Consider the following 16,656-nt stretch of genomic DNA (forward strand, 5'->3'; position numbering starts at 1 on the left):
CATTTACCTTTTTTGCAACAGCATTACATTGTGGATTTATGGTCATTTATGGTCCATTGTAAACCTCAGGTATTTTTCTCCATTATGGCTACCTAGCCCTTATTCTCCATTCTGTATTTGTCCATTTGACATTTTCTTCCTTTGCACTTATCTTTCTTGAATTTCACCTTACTGATTTTGGACTATTTTTTCCAGTTTATTCAGATCACTGTACTATGCAGAAACATTCCATGGGCAGTACAAGTGTTACAGCTGAACAGGGAACAGTGCCATTAAAAGTGCAGTTATGCTCTTTCCTGAATGAAAAGTAGTGTTGTTGTGCCTGTGTAGTACTGCTCTAGCATTAAATGTTGTACAAGCAAACAAACGTGCTATCACAGCTGTCTGCTTGTAGCTGAATCAGCTCATCTGCTAATAGTCATTATAGTCCCTGACTACAATGAGAGGAAGCTGAAGAGAGTGAGAGGTTATTATGATCTAGTCAGTTAAATAAGAGCAAAGGGTTTTCTGCATCTTAAAACCCCTAGAGCGCTATGGCAGGCCCACGTTTGCAGCGCCACCACTGGCATGTCCTGCCCACCTGGGTACCACCCCAAAGCCTACTCGCCTGTCATGACTTGATGTTATTTGAGATTAGTTGTAGATGCTGCTCAGTGCTTTCCTCTGGCCCCAGGCAGCTCAGCTGGTAAGTCTTCTGTGAGGCTCCACCACCCCTACATTTCTCCCCTTTCTACTCAGGTTGTCCACTCTGGTCTTGGCAATGTCTGCAATGGGCTGCTGGTGCTGCCTATTCTCCTGGCACACCTGCCTGCACAGTAGATATGAGGCCTTCATGGCTGGTGAATGCACAGGTTTGGGTGATAAGGAAACTAAATGTAAGCACATGGTACAGGCAAGCAAGGCATTGATTCTACCCACACCCAACACTTTACCTCAGTGTTCTGTGTTTGGTGAGGCAAGCTTCTCCTGGCCCCCACTGGCTTCCCCCTTTGTAGGTATTCCCCAGGCAAGCTGGGTTTCTAGGCTGCTGGCTCCTGGCCACATACCCCAGTACTTTGGACAACATCCCCTCATGCTCCCTAGGCTCCTCTGCAACTGCTGCTGCCCTAGCAATGGGTTTTGGGTCTGTACTTGTTCAAATGTGGTGGCTGTGACTACAGGGGTGCTGGACAGGTTTTCTTCCCCAGCGGGCTCTACCACTCCCTCTCGTGCTGGCCTCCTCCCATTCCAGCTGCCCATGTGTGAGCAGAGGCTCAGTCGGGTCTGCACCATTGGGTTTGCCCAGCAGCTTCCACACCAATACCTGCTCTTTCTCTTATGGGTGTGTCACAGCACTGAGGTGCCCTGCTCCCAAAGAGGGGAAAACTGCTAGGGAGGAAGCCCTAGCAGGGAATAAGGAGCCCAGCTGTGGGTTGCCGGGGCAACCAGGGAAGGTCAGCTGACCAGAAGGGGCAGGGCCTGGCTCCCTTATAAACCCTAGGGGCTGGGGCCAGAGGCAGTTCCCTGCCAGCTGCCAGAGAGAATGGAGCTTTCTGCCATGGGAGAGAGGAAAAGCCTGAGCAGCATCCAACATTGCTGAGAGTTAAAGGGTCACTGGTAGGACTGAATGTTGTTATGGCCGGGTGGCTTCTGTTTATGTTATAGCCGAAGGGCTTGTGTTTGTGTTGTTGTTTGTGACCGGTGGTTTGGGAGAGGCTATTAGGGGATGGAGGAGGCCTCATAGGGGATTCACAGAGGAGTGTGAGGATCCCAGTGCCAGTGAGGGTGCAGCGTTCAGGGTGCATAGACCCCAGCCCTAGAGAAGGGCAGTTGAGAATCCCCAGAGAGGGGCCATTACTGAGAAGCCCCAGTGAGGGCATGGCGAGCCCCAGAGAGGGGGCGGCCTTATTGAGAAGCCCAGTGCGGGCATGTTGAGCCCAGAGAGGGCGGCTTGAAAGAGAATGCCCCGAGAGAGGACAGCAGTATTGAGGAGCACCCTGAGAGGGGGCGAAAGCCCCAGAGAAGGGGGCAGTTACTGAGAAGCCCCAGTGTGAATGTGGTGAGCCCCAGAAAGGAGGCGGCACTACTGGGGAGCCCCAGAGAGGGTGCAGTTGCCAAGGGGGGCAAAAGCCCCATAGAAGGGGGCAGTTACTGAGAAGCCCCAGTGCAGGCGTGGTGAGCCCCAGAAAGGGGGCAGCACTACCGGGGAGCCCCAGAGAGGGGGTAGTTGCCGAGAAGCCCCAGAGGAGGGGGCATTATTGGAGAGCCCCAGAGAGGGGGCGGCGTGACAGAGGAGGCCTAGAGAGGACAAAAAAGGGACCAGATCATAATTAGAATGAGACATAACATCTTTTCCATCGGTGAGGTGTGGGCTGCGGTGTAGGGGAGGAAACAGAGCCGCAGATAGCACCCCCGGCAGCAGGGCGGTACAAGGGCAGCCTCCCACTAATTAACACCAATTAATCAATTAACAACAAGGCATGGCAGACGAGAGGCGGGCGGTTGCCCCAGGAACAGGTGTGCGGGCCACGTTTAGGTTGGCCCAGGTCGTGTACCTGTCACAGGGTGTTCAGTCTCCCACACCATTTCCTGTTCTGGCAGGGCCTCCTGCCCCTGGAAGGATTCCCTGCTGTGGTGCCACAAGTAAGTGTGCTGCCTGACTCTGTGGGAGTGTTCCTGCAGCAACTGGGACTTCTGCAACCTGGCTGGGCAACCCATCCCTGTTGGGGTGTGCTGGTCCCAGTCCAGCTGCAGGGAAGTTTTCAGGTTGCACCCACAGTGAGCCCTCTCTCCACCTTTCCCCTGCTGCCACTGAGGAGTTCCTTTTATCCTGGGCGTCCTCTGGGGCCAGACCACTCTGCACGCCCTCTTCCGGTTGCGTGGTGCTAGTCAATTCCCCAGCAGACCGGTCATGTGGATACTGGTGTGTGGTGGGCCTGTAACAGGTGCATCCAGACAAGCGCAGACATTTTTTTCCAGGGGACAAGTAGCAGCGGCACTTAACACCTTGTGCCATTGCTACTTGTTCCTGGGGATGCCCATGTCATGTGGCTCTGGCGAGTGGCAGGTTACCTAGAGGGTAGGGAAGGCTGGAGCCAGCAACTGTGCTGGCCTCCAGAAGCCTAATCTGGGGGCCTCACATGGCTGCAGCCACAGCAAGAAGCCTGGCCAGCAGTTCGAGTGTGATTCTGGCAGGCCAGGCTCCAGTTTTGGGCGGCACACACTGCTGCCACATGTGCCACCGCTTTTTTTTCTGGTGTGGTTTTTTGATCCTGGGATGTCCCGGGGTCAAGAAAAACCCCTGTGCTGCAAAGTAGCAGCACAGAAAACACCTGCATGTGTGGTGTGTGGTGCCACAGATGAGTCTTCAGGACCACATACTGCACGTCCACGTTTGTCTGGATGTGGCCCTACATTACAAAAAGAAACATGTTTAAATATGGTTATGATACTTAAGCCATGCTAAAATACATTTGTTCTTGCTCCTCTGGATAGAGGACAAACAAACACATTATAATCATGTTGGTGAATGATATTAATCCTAGGTAACTACAGGTTTCCCTCGCCAACCACGGTTTTGAATATCCATGCTTAATATTCTATATATAATTTTGGCTACCACAGTATACAGTTTTGAGTAACCACAGTTTTCTGTGGCTGTGCATCAGCCCACCTGCCATTTCAAATCACGTGCACTCTTGCTAGCCACCTGTGGCGCACCTATCTCCTAACGCGCACACAGTCTTGTGTTGTGCTTCACGCCGTTAACATCCAGTCGCAGGTGCTCTGCATTTTTCTCCCAGTTCCTTTGTGATTTTTGCATTTTGTCCTTAAGCATGGCCTCTGAGTGAGTGAGTGGTGAAAGTGAGCTATTTGTGAAGTGGGCAAGGAAAGTGCTGTCCTTGGAAACAAAATTGGAGTTGTTGGGGTGAGGAGCACCAACCAGGGGTCAGCAACCCCTCGCTGATGCTGCCAGTAGCTGTGGCCAGCAGTGATCACTGACTGCCCGCAGACACCACTGGCGTTGTTGGCGGCAAGGCGGGGTGGTGAGCAACAACTGCCTACCTTTTCATAGGGGGTGCACTGCCACGTTCAGGGGGTGCACATGCACCCACATGCACACCCCATGCATCGCCAATGAGCCTCATTGTTCTATTGTAGGCAATATATCTAGGGTGAAGGTATAACTGGAGTGCCTATTTACTTCAGCTGTTTCCAGGTGTTCAGAATTAATTTTTTAGTCCTGTCTTGGGAGACAGAAAGGAAACATAAAAACCACCTTGCCTCCTTATCCACCCCTGCACAAAGAATATCTCAATTTGAACTGCTAATTGGACCTTGTGTATGAGCTGCTTTCAAAGAGAAACTTCAAACATGAGAACTTTGGACTTGGAAAACTTTATACCTGACCCTTTTGGACCACAAATATTTTGTGTTCCAACAGATTCTTGCTGGGAAATGTTTCAGGTGAGCAAACAGCAGCAAATGTTGAATTTCAGCACAGATATCTGTGCATTTAGTAGTGCCCTTGCTTCACACTCCTCTCTTCAAACAAAATTGTTTCTCATCTCTAGTTCACTTTCCAGTCTGCCTGACCCAATACATAGACAACTTTTTCTGAAATCCTTACAAGCAATTATTAAACACAGATGCTCAACTTGCCCCAGTTTATGCTTTAAAAAAATCTGTCATGGGCTGTGCTGAGCTTTAAGTGCTGTGTGGACTTGGGTCCTCTCAACTACTTTGTGTGAGTGGATTTGGAATATTACTTACGTAGCTGCCTACTAAATGAACATAATGTACTAAAACGAGTCTTTTAATTTGTATACTACATTTCTTGGCATCTAGGTAAGTGTTAACTATTAGCATTACTGGGAATCAAGAGTATAGACTGTTCATTCTAGGAGTTATTGTGCAGAGGTTTGTATCTAAATTGCCCCTGGTAACAAAAGTCCAGCTCAGATTGTTACATAAGATTGTTAAAAAAAGTTAGTAACATTTGAAGAGAGGAAAAGATTGAATTAATCCAAACAAATAGTTCTACAGATAGCACTGATGGCCTGTGTTGATCATGTCTAGTAACCAAGGAGAGGGTGGGATAGGGAAAATCAATAAACCAAACCTGATGTGCCAGAAGTTAGGCTTGATTAAGTCCCTGGCACCCATTCACTTACAGGCACCAAGAGGTCTGAATCCTGATCCCAACAACTGTGCCTCTCTACATGTACACGGCAGGAGGTGTGACTTTTGGGATCAGATCCCAGTCACATTCTTTCTACTTGCCAGCCCATGGGGAGCCTGGGATCATGATCCCGGGCTCCCCCTGCACCAGTAATTTGAAAGCCAGATACTTGCAGCCCAGAATGACACAGTGCAGTCCCAGGGCTGGTTTGGGACCCCTATGGGTCCCAGGTACAGGACCAACAATCAGCTGATTGCTCGCCTTGGCCCTGAAGCAGTCCTGGACATGCAACCTATTCAGTTTTAAAGCACAATGCAAGCCAGCCATAAAAATGTTCTGCAGTATTTGAGGACCTTTTTTTTATGGTTGGTTTGCCATTTTAAGCCACCTTAAGTTGTGTGCACCTGTAGCACCCTTGCCATTTATGCCACAATTTACACGTTAATTGAAGCATAAGTGTAATTTATAGAGGGGCTTTTAGTGAACAAAGTAATGAAATGGTATGCTATTTCCCTTCTCATCCTGCTACTTAAATATCCTAACTGAACTGGTTGAGTGGGAGGGACTTTCAGAAGATCACCATCCTCACTGGTATTGACTAAACCTTAAGCATCATGTGGAATGAAAGACTTGTATTTCAGCGCTCAGTCTCTCCCTATTATGAGTTTTCCTCCTTTTTACCTTTTTTTTCCTTTCTGTTCTCTTTTTTGCCTTGTGTCTAATAAGAATCTAACCAGCTGACTTGGACTGCATCTTTGGCAGCACTGCTGTTATCCTGTGACCAGACAACGAATAAAAGTAGAAGCAAAACCATCTTATGCTGGTACAAATGTCAAATATTTTTGCGTGGGAATACGATCAATTAGGCCAGGGGTTGGCAACATTTTTGGCCAGAATACTGAAAATACCAACAACTTTGTCTTGTAAGATGTTGGTGTGCCAGAAGCAGATGGCAGGAGAGCTGTGAAGGGTCAAATCCATGTTGCGGTAGTGCAGCCCCAGCCAGTTCCCCATCATCCACCCCAAGGTGCCTGTGCCAAGCAAAATGCCTTCATATACCACACTCTGGCATGTGCGCCAGAGGCTACCTACCTCTGAATGAAGGATATGCACACTCTAGCTTTCTAATTTTTTTTTAATAAAATGTGTCGTCTTTTTAATTTAAGACACAATATTAGAAAATAATGGTAAACTTAATAGGGCTATTCATAGTAACAATAGTAAAGCACTAAGTAGGCCTCATAGTATTTTCAGGATTAGGTCCTGGTTAAAAAAAGTACTTTAAAAACATTATTTGTCCTGTTTTCCTAATTAGAGTCAAAATAACAAGCAGAAGGTCTTTTAAAATAGATCTAGAATGGTAAAATCTGCAGCATAACAGCAAAATTGATCATGATAATATAGTATTAGGATGAAATACTTTAGTACATATTATTCTATACAGTAATTAAGAGAATAGTCTAATTTTACCAAACATGTAAATGAAATGAAATGAAACCAGTCAGTCAGCCATGCAGTTTGTAAATAAACATCATGCATTGAGAAGATATCAAGAAAAGGAGCTTTAATATGAAAACAATACTTGTGCTGTAGTTCAGGTATAAACAAGACACATGGAACAGGAAAATCCATCTTTCAGTGTTATACATTTTAACAGTGGAAGAAATCACTCTGTGCCTTCTAGCATAGTGGAGTCATATTTTTAGCACACTTTGTAAAACCTATTTTTCCACTACATGCTTTGTGACTTATGTTAGATGGATGTTTTGAGGATTACGTGGAATTATTTGCAATATTGATAATACATTAACATCACATTGCATTGAGCATTTTTAACTATAGCAAACTCCACAAAAACAGGAAATGAATAAACCTTACTAAAACAAAAGCATTTTAATTTGTTACCTTTATAGAATATCAAATCTGTTTGAGCTGTTAGTATTATAACCAGCAACATACCTTAGTTTGTTTCAACTGAAACATCCTTCTTCTGATTGCTTTAGTGACCAAGTACTACATTAAAGTAGCCTAATATTTAACAAATGTGAACTATGTCTCTGTTCTTATTCAGCTCCAAAGGGTTAGGTAAGGTCTCCTAACTTAAAAAAGACTTTGCAATTTAAACAAGTGAGTCCTTGATTCTCTTCAAGAAAATTTTCACATTCCTATGAAACTCTACATGCCTCTTTTGAAAGTAATAGCTTATTCTCCCTTTTTATTGTCACCTCCTCTTATAGGACCTCCCCCTTAAAGTCCAACCTACTTCCTCCAGCCAATAGCATATTTATACCCTTATATGGCACACAAATAGAGCATGCTCATTATCAAAATAGCATTGATAGGCCAATTTTGCTGCTCTCAATAAAACTATGAAAGACTGCTCCTGTTGTGGTTGGCTGTATAAGAAAGAACCTCCGTGATGAAGAAAAAAGAACCCATTAGCTTGGTCATTTCATGTTTGTTCCACTTGGGCCTCTTCTACTTTAATATAAATTCTGCTTTCCCCCACCCTCTAAATTAGCCCATACCACTGGCTGAATAGGTGTTTGGCATCTCCTGTCTTAAGGTTTCATTTTTTTTCTACAGGGTTCACAGAAAAGGGAACAGAGAGTCGCTGTCCATATGCCATTGGAGGCTCAAATTACCAGGCTTGCAAATTTTTATGCCATGACAGGTAAGACAGCCTTTCTTTTCTTACCACCTTCTTTTTTAACCCAGTTTGACAATTTCCCCCTCTCTGCTGTTCCTTTTTGTTCTTCCAATCCTGTCATGTTTCCACTTTTGCCAGCAGTTTGGCAGCGTTAGTCTGATCATTACTGGAAGAAAATAACATGACTATTGCATCCTTACATAAGAATCTGTTATTGTCTTTCATGAAAGTTTTGACTAAGTAATATGGGATCAGGTCTATGCTACCTTCATTATATGCATAGCCAAAGTGTAAGTGTTGACAGTGGGGGGGCACAATTCCACACCCCCACCCCTGCTGCTGCTGGGCGTTGGCTCTGACCAGGCTGCACACCTGGCCCCACCATCAGCACAGAAATATGGGGGGTCATGTGCCCTCCCCACACACATTGCCTATGACAACAAGAAAATAACATAAAACTCACCACTAGGTAAACACTTTCCTGTTACTTACAAAAGCTGGTCCAATAATTATAACAATTGCCATTAATATAATAATTACGATCATTAATATATAATATGATAATCACATTCCTTGGGCATGCAGGGATGAAGTCAGGAAGGCCAAAATGCAATTTGAGTTGCTTCTAGCAAGGGACATGAAGTGTCACAAGAAGGGTTTCTACAAATATTGGTAGCAAGAGGAGGATCAGGGAAAGTGTGGGTCCCTTACTAAACAGCAGAGGCAACCTAGTGAGAGAGGTATACAAACAATGGAAGCTTGGGGCATGCCCTAAGGAGGACTATACAACAATGACCTGCATTTGTAGGGAACAGATTCGAAGGGCTAAGGCGGCAACGGAACTAAAATTAGCAAATGGGAGTCAAGGACAGGAAGGAGTCCTTTTTTAGGTATGTAGGGAACAGGAGGAAAACAAATGGGAGTGTGGGGCTACTGCTCAACAACTCAGGACAGCTGGTTACTGGCACTCAGGAGAAAATGGAACTCTTGAATTACTACTTTGCTTTGGTCTTTCACCGGGCCAAGGGCAAATTCATGCCAGAGTGGGTACAGAATGAGCAGGGTAGGAATGACTGCCTTCCTACTATTACCATAAAACTGGTGTCTGATCATTTGAAAAGAAAAATAGACCTATATAAGTCTGTAGGACTGGATGAACTTCATTCAAGGGTGCTGAAGGAGCTGGCCGAAGTTATCGCAGGACCACTGGCAAAACTTTTCTGAAACTCATGGCACTCCAGAGAGGTCCCTGAGGACTGGAAGAGGGCCAATGTTGTTCTCATCTTCAAGAAAGGGAGGAGGGAGGACCTGGGTAACTATAGGCCAATCAGCCTAACTTCTATCCCAGAGAAGATCCTGGAAAAAATCATCAAGGAGTCTATATGCAATAGGCTTGAGGCAGGTAAGTTTCTGAATGACAGCCAGCATGACTTCATCATGGGCAAATCTTGTCTTACCAACCTCATCTCCTTTTATGATCGGGTAACTCACCATGTGGATAAGGGAGAGGAGGCTGATGTTGTATACCTTGAATTCCATCAGGCCTTTGATCCAGTATCCCACTACATTCTTGTGAGAAAATTGGATGACTGTGTGCTTAACCATGAACAGTTAGGTGGGTAGGGAGCTGGCTGCAGGGTAGGACCCAGAGAGTTCTCATGAATGGATCTGTGTCATCTTGGTGAGAAGTGGCCAGTGGTGTCCCTCAGAGGTCAGTGCTTGGTCTACTGCTTTTCAACATCTTTATCAATTATTTGGATGTGGGGGTGAAAAGCTCACTGGCCAAGTTCGCAGATGACACCAAGTTATGGGTAAGTGTGGTCATGTTTGAAAATAGATTGCAGATAAAGGTGGACCTAGACAGGCTAGCAAGTTGGGCGGATTGGAACCAGATGAAGTTCAACGTCGAGTAATGTAAAGTGCTCCACCTGGGGACAAAACCCCCTGTGGCAGGGCACCTTTGAGTGCCTGCCATTTTAAGGGCAGAGTCAAGCAGCTACCAGGTGTCTGATGACAGCAGCAGTTTTGAGAGCAAGGGATATAAAGGCTGCAGTTTGCTGCTGCCAGCCCAGGCAGAAACACCCATGGCTGAGCTGCAGCAGGAACGTCTTGAAGGTAAGAGCAGGAGGATCTTGGTTCTGGGCATGACCTAAAACTGCACCTTGCCAGGGAAGGGTGGCCTTGTGGGGCTCCTAGTGGCGTGGGAGCCCCCAGGAAATGCCAGACCAGTTACCTCCCCAGTGAAAGGCGGGTTGGGATGCCTTAACCCCCACCCCACATCATCTGGTGGGTAATTCTGAGAGCTGGGGAAGTGGTGGGGGGGTATGCCCATGTGTAGGTGCCTGAGCCCAGCAGGGATGCAGATCCCGGAGGCCCCAGAAGGGGTAGCACGTGGGAGCATAGTTGTGTAGGGCTAAATGGGAGTAGGCCTGAAGGGCAGTCCCAGGGGGTGCATTGAGTAGGGCCAAACTTGGAGTAAGCCTGAAGGGCAGTGCAAGGGCCAGCCCTGAGAGTAGTTGATCATGAAGATGAGAAGGCCCCAGGGTGGGGCGTGGTGCAGCATCCCTAGAAGGGGCATAGTAGGAACCCCATCTATGGGGAAGTGGCCAAGGCATGGTCATGAGTGCCTGAGGCTGTAGTTGGGCCAGAGGCTGAGTGTGGGGCTCAGCCAGAGAGTTAGGGGTGTGTCTGGACCCCGGTAAGTCCTTTGCTTCAAGGAGGCTGAGTGTGGGTTGAAAGTAAGACCTGTAGTTTGAGCACAATGACCTGCTCCTCCAGGGAGGGAGTGAGAGTCCCTATGAAACCCTGGAACACCAGTCATGGTGTAGGTTATGATTACATCATGTGGATGCCATCTGCAAGGTATGGGCTGCAGTGTAGGGGAGGTCAGAGCCGCAGATAGCGCCCCCTGGCATTGGGGCTGGGAATGGGCAGCTTCCAGCATTATACTATCAGTTTCTGGAAACAACAAAGTTGTGGCAAAGACTGGGCAGACTGCCCCATAGAGACAGGTGGGTGGGACAGCATGAGACCTGGCCCTGAACTGCCCCCTGTCATACCCCCCTACACACCTACAGGCTTGTCAATGCCAAATTGACTAGCACCATGAATGAAACGGACCTGGGGGTAATAATAGACCACAATATGAATATGAGCCGGCAGTGCGACGCTGTAGCCAACAGGGCAAATAATAGCCTGGGATGCATCAATCAATGCAGCTACAGAAAAACTGGGGAAGTGATTCTTCCACTCTACTCGGCATTGGTGAGACCTCAGTTGGAGTACTGCATCCAGTACTGGGTGCCGCACTTCAACAAGGACGTAGTAAAGCTCAAGAGAGTCCAGAGCAGGGTCACTCATATGATCAGACTTGCACAGCAAACCATGTGAGGAAAGGCTGAGGGATCTGGGACTCTTCAGTCTGAAAAAGAGAAGGCTGAGAGGGGACTTGATAGCAGCTTACCAGTACATCGGGGCATACATCAAGGGCTCGGTGACCAACTGTTCACCAGTGCACCCTTGGAGAAAACCAGAAGTAATGCCCACAAACTCCTGGAAGCCCATTTCAGGCTTAACATTAGGAAAAACATCTTCACGGCTAGGGTGTTTAGACTGTGGAATAGGCTCCCTCCAGAGGTGGTGCAATCACGTACCCTGGAAATCTTCAAGAGGAGACTGTATGGTCACCTTGCTGGGGTCACCTGACTCCTAGTTGTTCTTCCTGCCTGGTGCAGAGGGGGTGGACCTAATGATCCCCTGAGGTCCCTTCCAGCCTTGCAATCTATGAATTTACGAATCTATGATGCAGAAAGGACTGAAGTACTCAATGCCTATTTCACCTCAGTTGTCACAGGCAAGGTCAGCTCCCAGACTACTGAACCTGGCAGCACAGTTTGTGGAGGAGATAAGCAACCAACAGTGGCAAAAGATCGGGTTAGGGACTGTTTAGAAAAGTTGGATGTGTATAAGTCCATGAGGCTGGATGCAATGCATCTGAGGGTGCTGAGGGAGTTGGCTGATGTGACTGCAGAGCCACTGGCCATCATCTTTGAAAACTCATGGTGACCAGGAGAGGTCCTGGATGACTGGAAAAGGGCAAACATAGTGCCCATATTTAAGAAAGGGAAGAAGGAGGATCCAGGGAACTACAGACCAATCAGCCTCACCTCAGCCCCTGGAAAAATCATGGAGCAGATCCTCAAGGAATCCACCTTGAAGTACTTGGAGGAGAAGAAGGTGATTAGGAAAAGTCAGCATGGATTCACCAAGGGCAAGTCATGCCTGACCAACCTGATTGCCTTCTATGATGAGATGACTGGCTCTGTGGATGTGGGGAGACCAGTGGATGTGGTATACCTTGATTTTTAGGAAGGCTTTTGATATGGTCTCCCACAACTTTCTTGCAGGCCAGCTAAGGAAGTACGGGCTGGAGGAATGGGCTGTAAGGTGGATAAAAAACTGGCTGGAGCATCAGACTCCGAAGGTAGTAATCAATGGTTCAATGTCTAGTTGGCAGTCGGTATCAAGTGGAGTGCCCCAGGGGTCAGTCCTGGGACCGGTTTTGTTCAATGTCTTCATCAATGACCTGGAAGATGGCATAGAGTGCACCCTCAGTAAGTTTGTAGATTACACCAAGCTAGGGGGAATAGTAGATACACTGGAGAATAGGGTGACTTAGATAAATTGGAGGATTGGGCCAAACAAAACTCATGAGCATTGGTGACACATAAGGGGTGCACGTGGGCGCATGTGCACCCCTGGAGATTGGCTGTGCAACCCCTGGAAGTGCCAGCTGCCAAACTAGAAGTGCCGGTGGAAGTGCACTTCAGGTTTCGCCGCTGGCTAGGTGAGGACCCCCCTGCTGTTGCTGATCTGGTGCCCCCCCAGACTCAGGAGGCACCAGTTGCCCATGCTTATGAGGTTCAACAAGGAGAAGTGCAAAGTCCTGCATGTAGGACAGAACAATCCCATGCACCAGTACAGGCTGGGGGCTGGCTGGCTGAGCAGAAAATGATCTAGGAGTTACAGTGGACAATTAGCTGAATATAAGCCAGCAGTGTGCCCTTGTTGCCAAGAAAGCTGATAGCATACTAGGCTGCATAGGTTGGTGTGTTGCTAGTAGGTTCAGGAAAGTGATTATTTTCCTCTGTTCAGCACCGGTGAGGCCACATCTAGAGTACTGTGTTCAGTTTTGGGCCCTCCACTACAGAAAGGATGTGGATAACTTGGAGAGAGTCCAGCGGAGGGCAACAAATGTGAAAATGGTGAGGGGGCTGGGGGACATGATTTATGAGGACAGGCTGAGAGAACTGGTCTTATTTAGAGAAGAGACAACTGAGAGGGATTTAGTAGCAGCCTCCAACTACCTGAAGGGGAGTTCAAAAGAGGATGGAGCTGGACTGTTCTCAGTGGTGGCAGATGACAGAACAAGGAGCAATGGTCTCAAGGTGCAGCAAGGGGAGTTTAGATTAGATATTAGGAAGAATTTTCTCACTAGGGGGGTAGTAAAGCACTGGAAGAGGTTACTTAGAGAGGTGGTGCAATCTACATCCTTGGAGGTTTTTAAGAGCCAGCTGGACTAAGCTTTGGCTTGGATGATCTAGTTGGGGATGGTCCTGCTTTGAGCAGGTGGTTGGACTAGATGACCTTGTGAGGTCCTGTGCAACCCTAATTTTTCTATGATTCTATAATTAATCTCACACACCAGAGGATGACAAGGGGGATGACAAGGTCAAACGGTCACAAACTTCTTCAGGACCGTTTCAGGCTGGATATAAGGAAGAATTTCTTTATAGTCTGAGCCCCCAAGGAATAGATTGCCACTGGAGGTGGTTCAAGCACATACTTTGAACACCTTCAAGAGAAATTTGGATGTTTATCTTGCTGGGATCCTATGACCCCTGCTGACTTCCTGCCCCTGGGGCAGGGGGCTGGACTCGATGATCTTCCAAGGTCCCTTCCAGCCCTAATGTCTATGAAATCTATGTCTATGCCTTATATTAATATTCAGAAGATATATCTTAACATTATACCAATGGGGTACATTAGATATGGCTACCTCTCAGACTTCATCTCCCAAGCCCAGTGGACATCTGACACACAGAATCTAGTTATGTTACATAATATTTTTAATTTGGGTTAAAAAATAATCAAAATGACACCAGAATGACTGTCCTTGCTGCTTAGACATTGTATAGCTTCTTATTTACTTTCTGTAATCATAAAGTCACAATAAGCAATGTTTAGAAACCATGCAGTTCTTAATGAATCTTTAGCAGAGTATGAAATAATATCTGAAACAAACTTAGAAGATGTTTTTTGTTAGGATAATTAGAAATGGCCCAACAAACGTTCATATGTCTGTATAAAGAGGATACCACATTAATTTGGGTTTCAATTTTTCAATATTTTTAATGAAAATTAACTTGTGCAAAAAAGTTTAGAATGGCAGTGTCTTTTGAACTACAATGCTAATGCTGATAGCAAGTGGGCAATTTAAAATTTTAACCCTTTCTTCCTCTTCTTAGGAAATTGAACATAAGACTACAAGACAATGCAGACAAGTAGGAACTGCATAGGGTCAATAATGTAGAAACAGCAAGAACACTTCTAAGCCAGTCAAAGGGATTAAACAGAGATTGTCAAACCCCATTTGCCACAAATGTTGCATTTGTTAAAGATAAGCTTTTAGAAAACCTAGGGTCAACATCTTTCCATTCTTTTTAATATGTTTTGTGGAAGCTATTTTTCTAAACCAGTAATGCCTCCCACACAATGCAAATACATGGAATAAATTGTGAAAGTGGATTTTATTACGCAACTCCTGTCAAAGCATGTCCCTGTTCAGGTTTAAGACAAATGGTTCAGTTAGAAAGATGGTTTGCCAGTCGGCAGCGCTTCTTTCTGATCAAAGGACCTGCCAGTCTTATTTTTGGCAGAAGGCGGGCAGGACGACACCTTACAACAGTGGTTTTCATCCTTTCTTGGATTCAAGGTGCCTCTCCGCAACTTCTGTGAATTGAGTAGCACCCCATTTAAAAAACTAATTTATATGTTGCTGTGCTTAGCTCCTTGCAGAGTGGGGCTAGGGTTGCCACCCCTCTGGGATTGCCCTGGAGTCTCCAGGAATTAGATAAAATCTCCAGGAGACTGCTGAGAGTCACCTGTGAGAGAAATGCTAGGACATTCATTAAAATAAATATGAAATGTTGAATCCAATGGGATATACAGTAGTCCAGTGGGTTTTTAAAATGTAACAGTAATGTACATTTGCCTTCCTGAGTACAGTACAGTAGATCAGTCATTAATGTGGATCAGCCAAGCAGAGACAAACCTGAGCCTGCGCTTGTCTCCTTACATCAAACTTCTCGCCTCACCTCATGGCAACCTTTGGAGGATCTGAAGTCCTTGTAACAGAAACAATCTGAGTTATTATTTTTTGATTCAAAAACCGAGTGAAAACTAAGAATGGTGTTTTCTGAGGGGCATTGAGAGGGATGGATAATGCATAACGCTTTGGTAAGGTGACAGCCCGCTTTGTCTGCCGGACTTGAGGCTAACAGGCCTAACACTCTCCACCCAAACTTGCCTGCCAATGTTTAATGGCCCGGGGGGGGGGGGGCTGCCCTTCCTGTAGGGAAGACATTAAGCACGATTCAATCTGCCTTGCTTTGTGGAACAAGATCCTAAGCCTCAGGCCCAGCTCCTGGGAAGAGCTCAGGGCACGACAGCAGGCATCACTCAGCCCTGGGTGCCGGGGGAGCAGCAGGCGGGGCGGGACGGGCGCACACAGCAGCCCCCCACCGCCGGGAGCCCTGTGCAGGGTGGGCCCCATCCCGCCTGCTGCTAACGGGCCCGCACGTGCGAGGGAAGGCGCCCGGTGGCTTTATGTTTGCCTGCTCCCGCGCTGCAGGGGGCGTCAGAGCGGCGAGCGGGACCGAGTGCCCGCGCGTTGCCTTCAGTACGCGAAGCGCGTCTCCGCCCGGGCTGCCGGGCTCGGCTCTCGCGCCCGCGCGCCTGCCCGCGCCTCTTTCCTTCCGTCGGGCCAACGACGACCTGAGCCCCGGCGCCCCATAGGCGCAGCTGATTCGGGGCAGCCAATAGGAACGCGTGTAGCGGGAGCCAATGAGCGCGGCTGTGACAGCCCCGCGGCGGGGCGTGGGGAACACGGGTGTCTGCGAGGCGGAGGTTGCGCGAGGCGCCGGGCTAGTGCCATGGACCCCCCGCGGGATGGGCCGGCCGGCCGGGCTGTCATTGTCGGCAGGTAACAGCAGTGCTGCCCGTGCGGAGCGTCCGGGGACAAGCAGCTCCCTGCTCTGCGCCGGCGGCGGCGGGGCGCCCCCGGCTGTCACAGGCAGGGCGAAGCGCTGAGCTCGGGCGCTCCGGGTGGACCTGCCACGGGAGCTGCTCGGCGGGTCCCTGCCAGGCGGCGTCGCTGCCAGCCCCGGGTGCAGGCACGAGCCGTCCCACCACAGCCCAAGTGACTGGGGGGAAAAGCCAGCTGCAAATCTCAAGCTTGAAATGACTCTGCAGCTGCCAGCCCTTCTTCTTGCTTGTAACCTGCCTGACTTGCCATGGGTCTTTGGATCCCCTTCCGTTGTGCAGCCCTGCGTGGCTTTTACTTTTAGCAAGCCGCTGCGTGGGTATGGGAGTGGGTCCTCGTTTTCTTGGGTGGTCGCTGGTTGCAAAACAGATATGCGCTAAGTGGAAGTGAAAAACCAGAGCGGTGATGTCCCCAAAGCACACAGGGGACCTTAGAAGTGTGATTTCACAAGCATAATTGCCAGGAACGAGATGCAAATGCGTAGCGTTGCTGGATTGCATTTTGTTGTGTTTTTGAAGGTAA

At 47.9% G+C, this 16,656-nt stretch overlaps 2 protein-coding genes and 1 long non-coding RNA gene across 6 annotated transcripts in view; 2 read left to right on the forward strand and 1 right to left on the reverse strand.

The window, feature by feature from the left end:
- IFT88 (intraflagellar transport 88) overlaps nucleotides 1–16,656 on the reverse strand; it is a 131,837-nt gene that overhangs the window by 87,178 nt on the left and 28,003 nt on the right. The gene's annotated exons all lie outside the window — the stretch shown is intronic.
- LOC132247713 (uncharacterized) lies at nucleotides 803–15,408 on the forward strand. 2 transcript variants are annotated; one of them, XR_009459033.1, is made up of 4 exons: nucleotides 803–1,596; nucleotides 5,888–5,984; nucleotides 7,748–7,835; nucleotides 14,339–15,408. It is a non-coding gene; the product is annotated as an uncharacterized LOC132247713 (long non-coding RNA). The 2 variants fall into 2 exon arrangements; XR_009459032.1 differs by lacking the exon at nucleotides 5,888–5,984 and having other exon boundaries at nucleotides 818–1,596.
- Nucleotides 15,951–16,656, forward strand: part of CRYL1 (crystallin lambda 1) — a 97,042-nt gene continuing 96,336 nt past the window's right edge. The window contains exon 1 of one of the 2 annotated variants that reach the window (XM_006267734.4): nucleotides 15,951–16,074. In XM_006267734.4, coding sequence (XP_006267796.2) covers nucleotides 16,025–16,074 — 50 coding nt within the window. In that variant the 5' untranslated portion in view covers nucleotides 15,951–16,024. Of the gene's footprint in view, nucleotides 16,075–16,481; nucleotides 16,653–16,656 lie in introns of those variants that run through there. The other variant, XM_019481971.2, reaches the window with a different exon arrangement.

This window comes from Alligator mississippiensis, chromosome 1, assembly GCF_030867095.1.
Source record: "Alligator mississippiensis isolate rAllMis1 chromosome 1, rAllMis1, whole genome shotgun sequence".
Taxonomy (NCBI): Eukaryota; Metazoa; Chordata; order Crocodylia; family Alligatoridae; genus Alligator; species Alligator mississippiensis.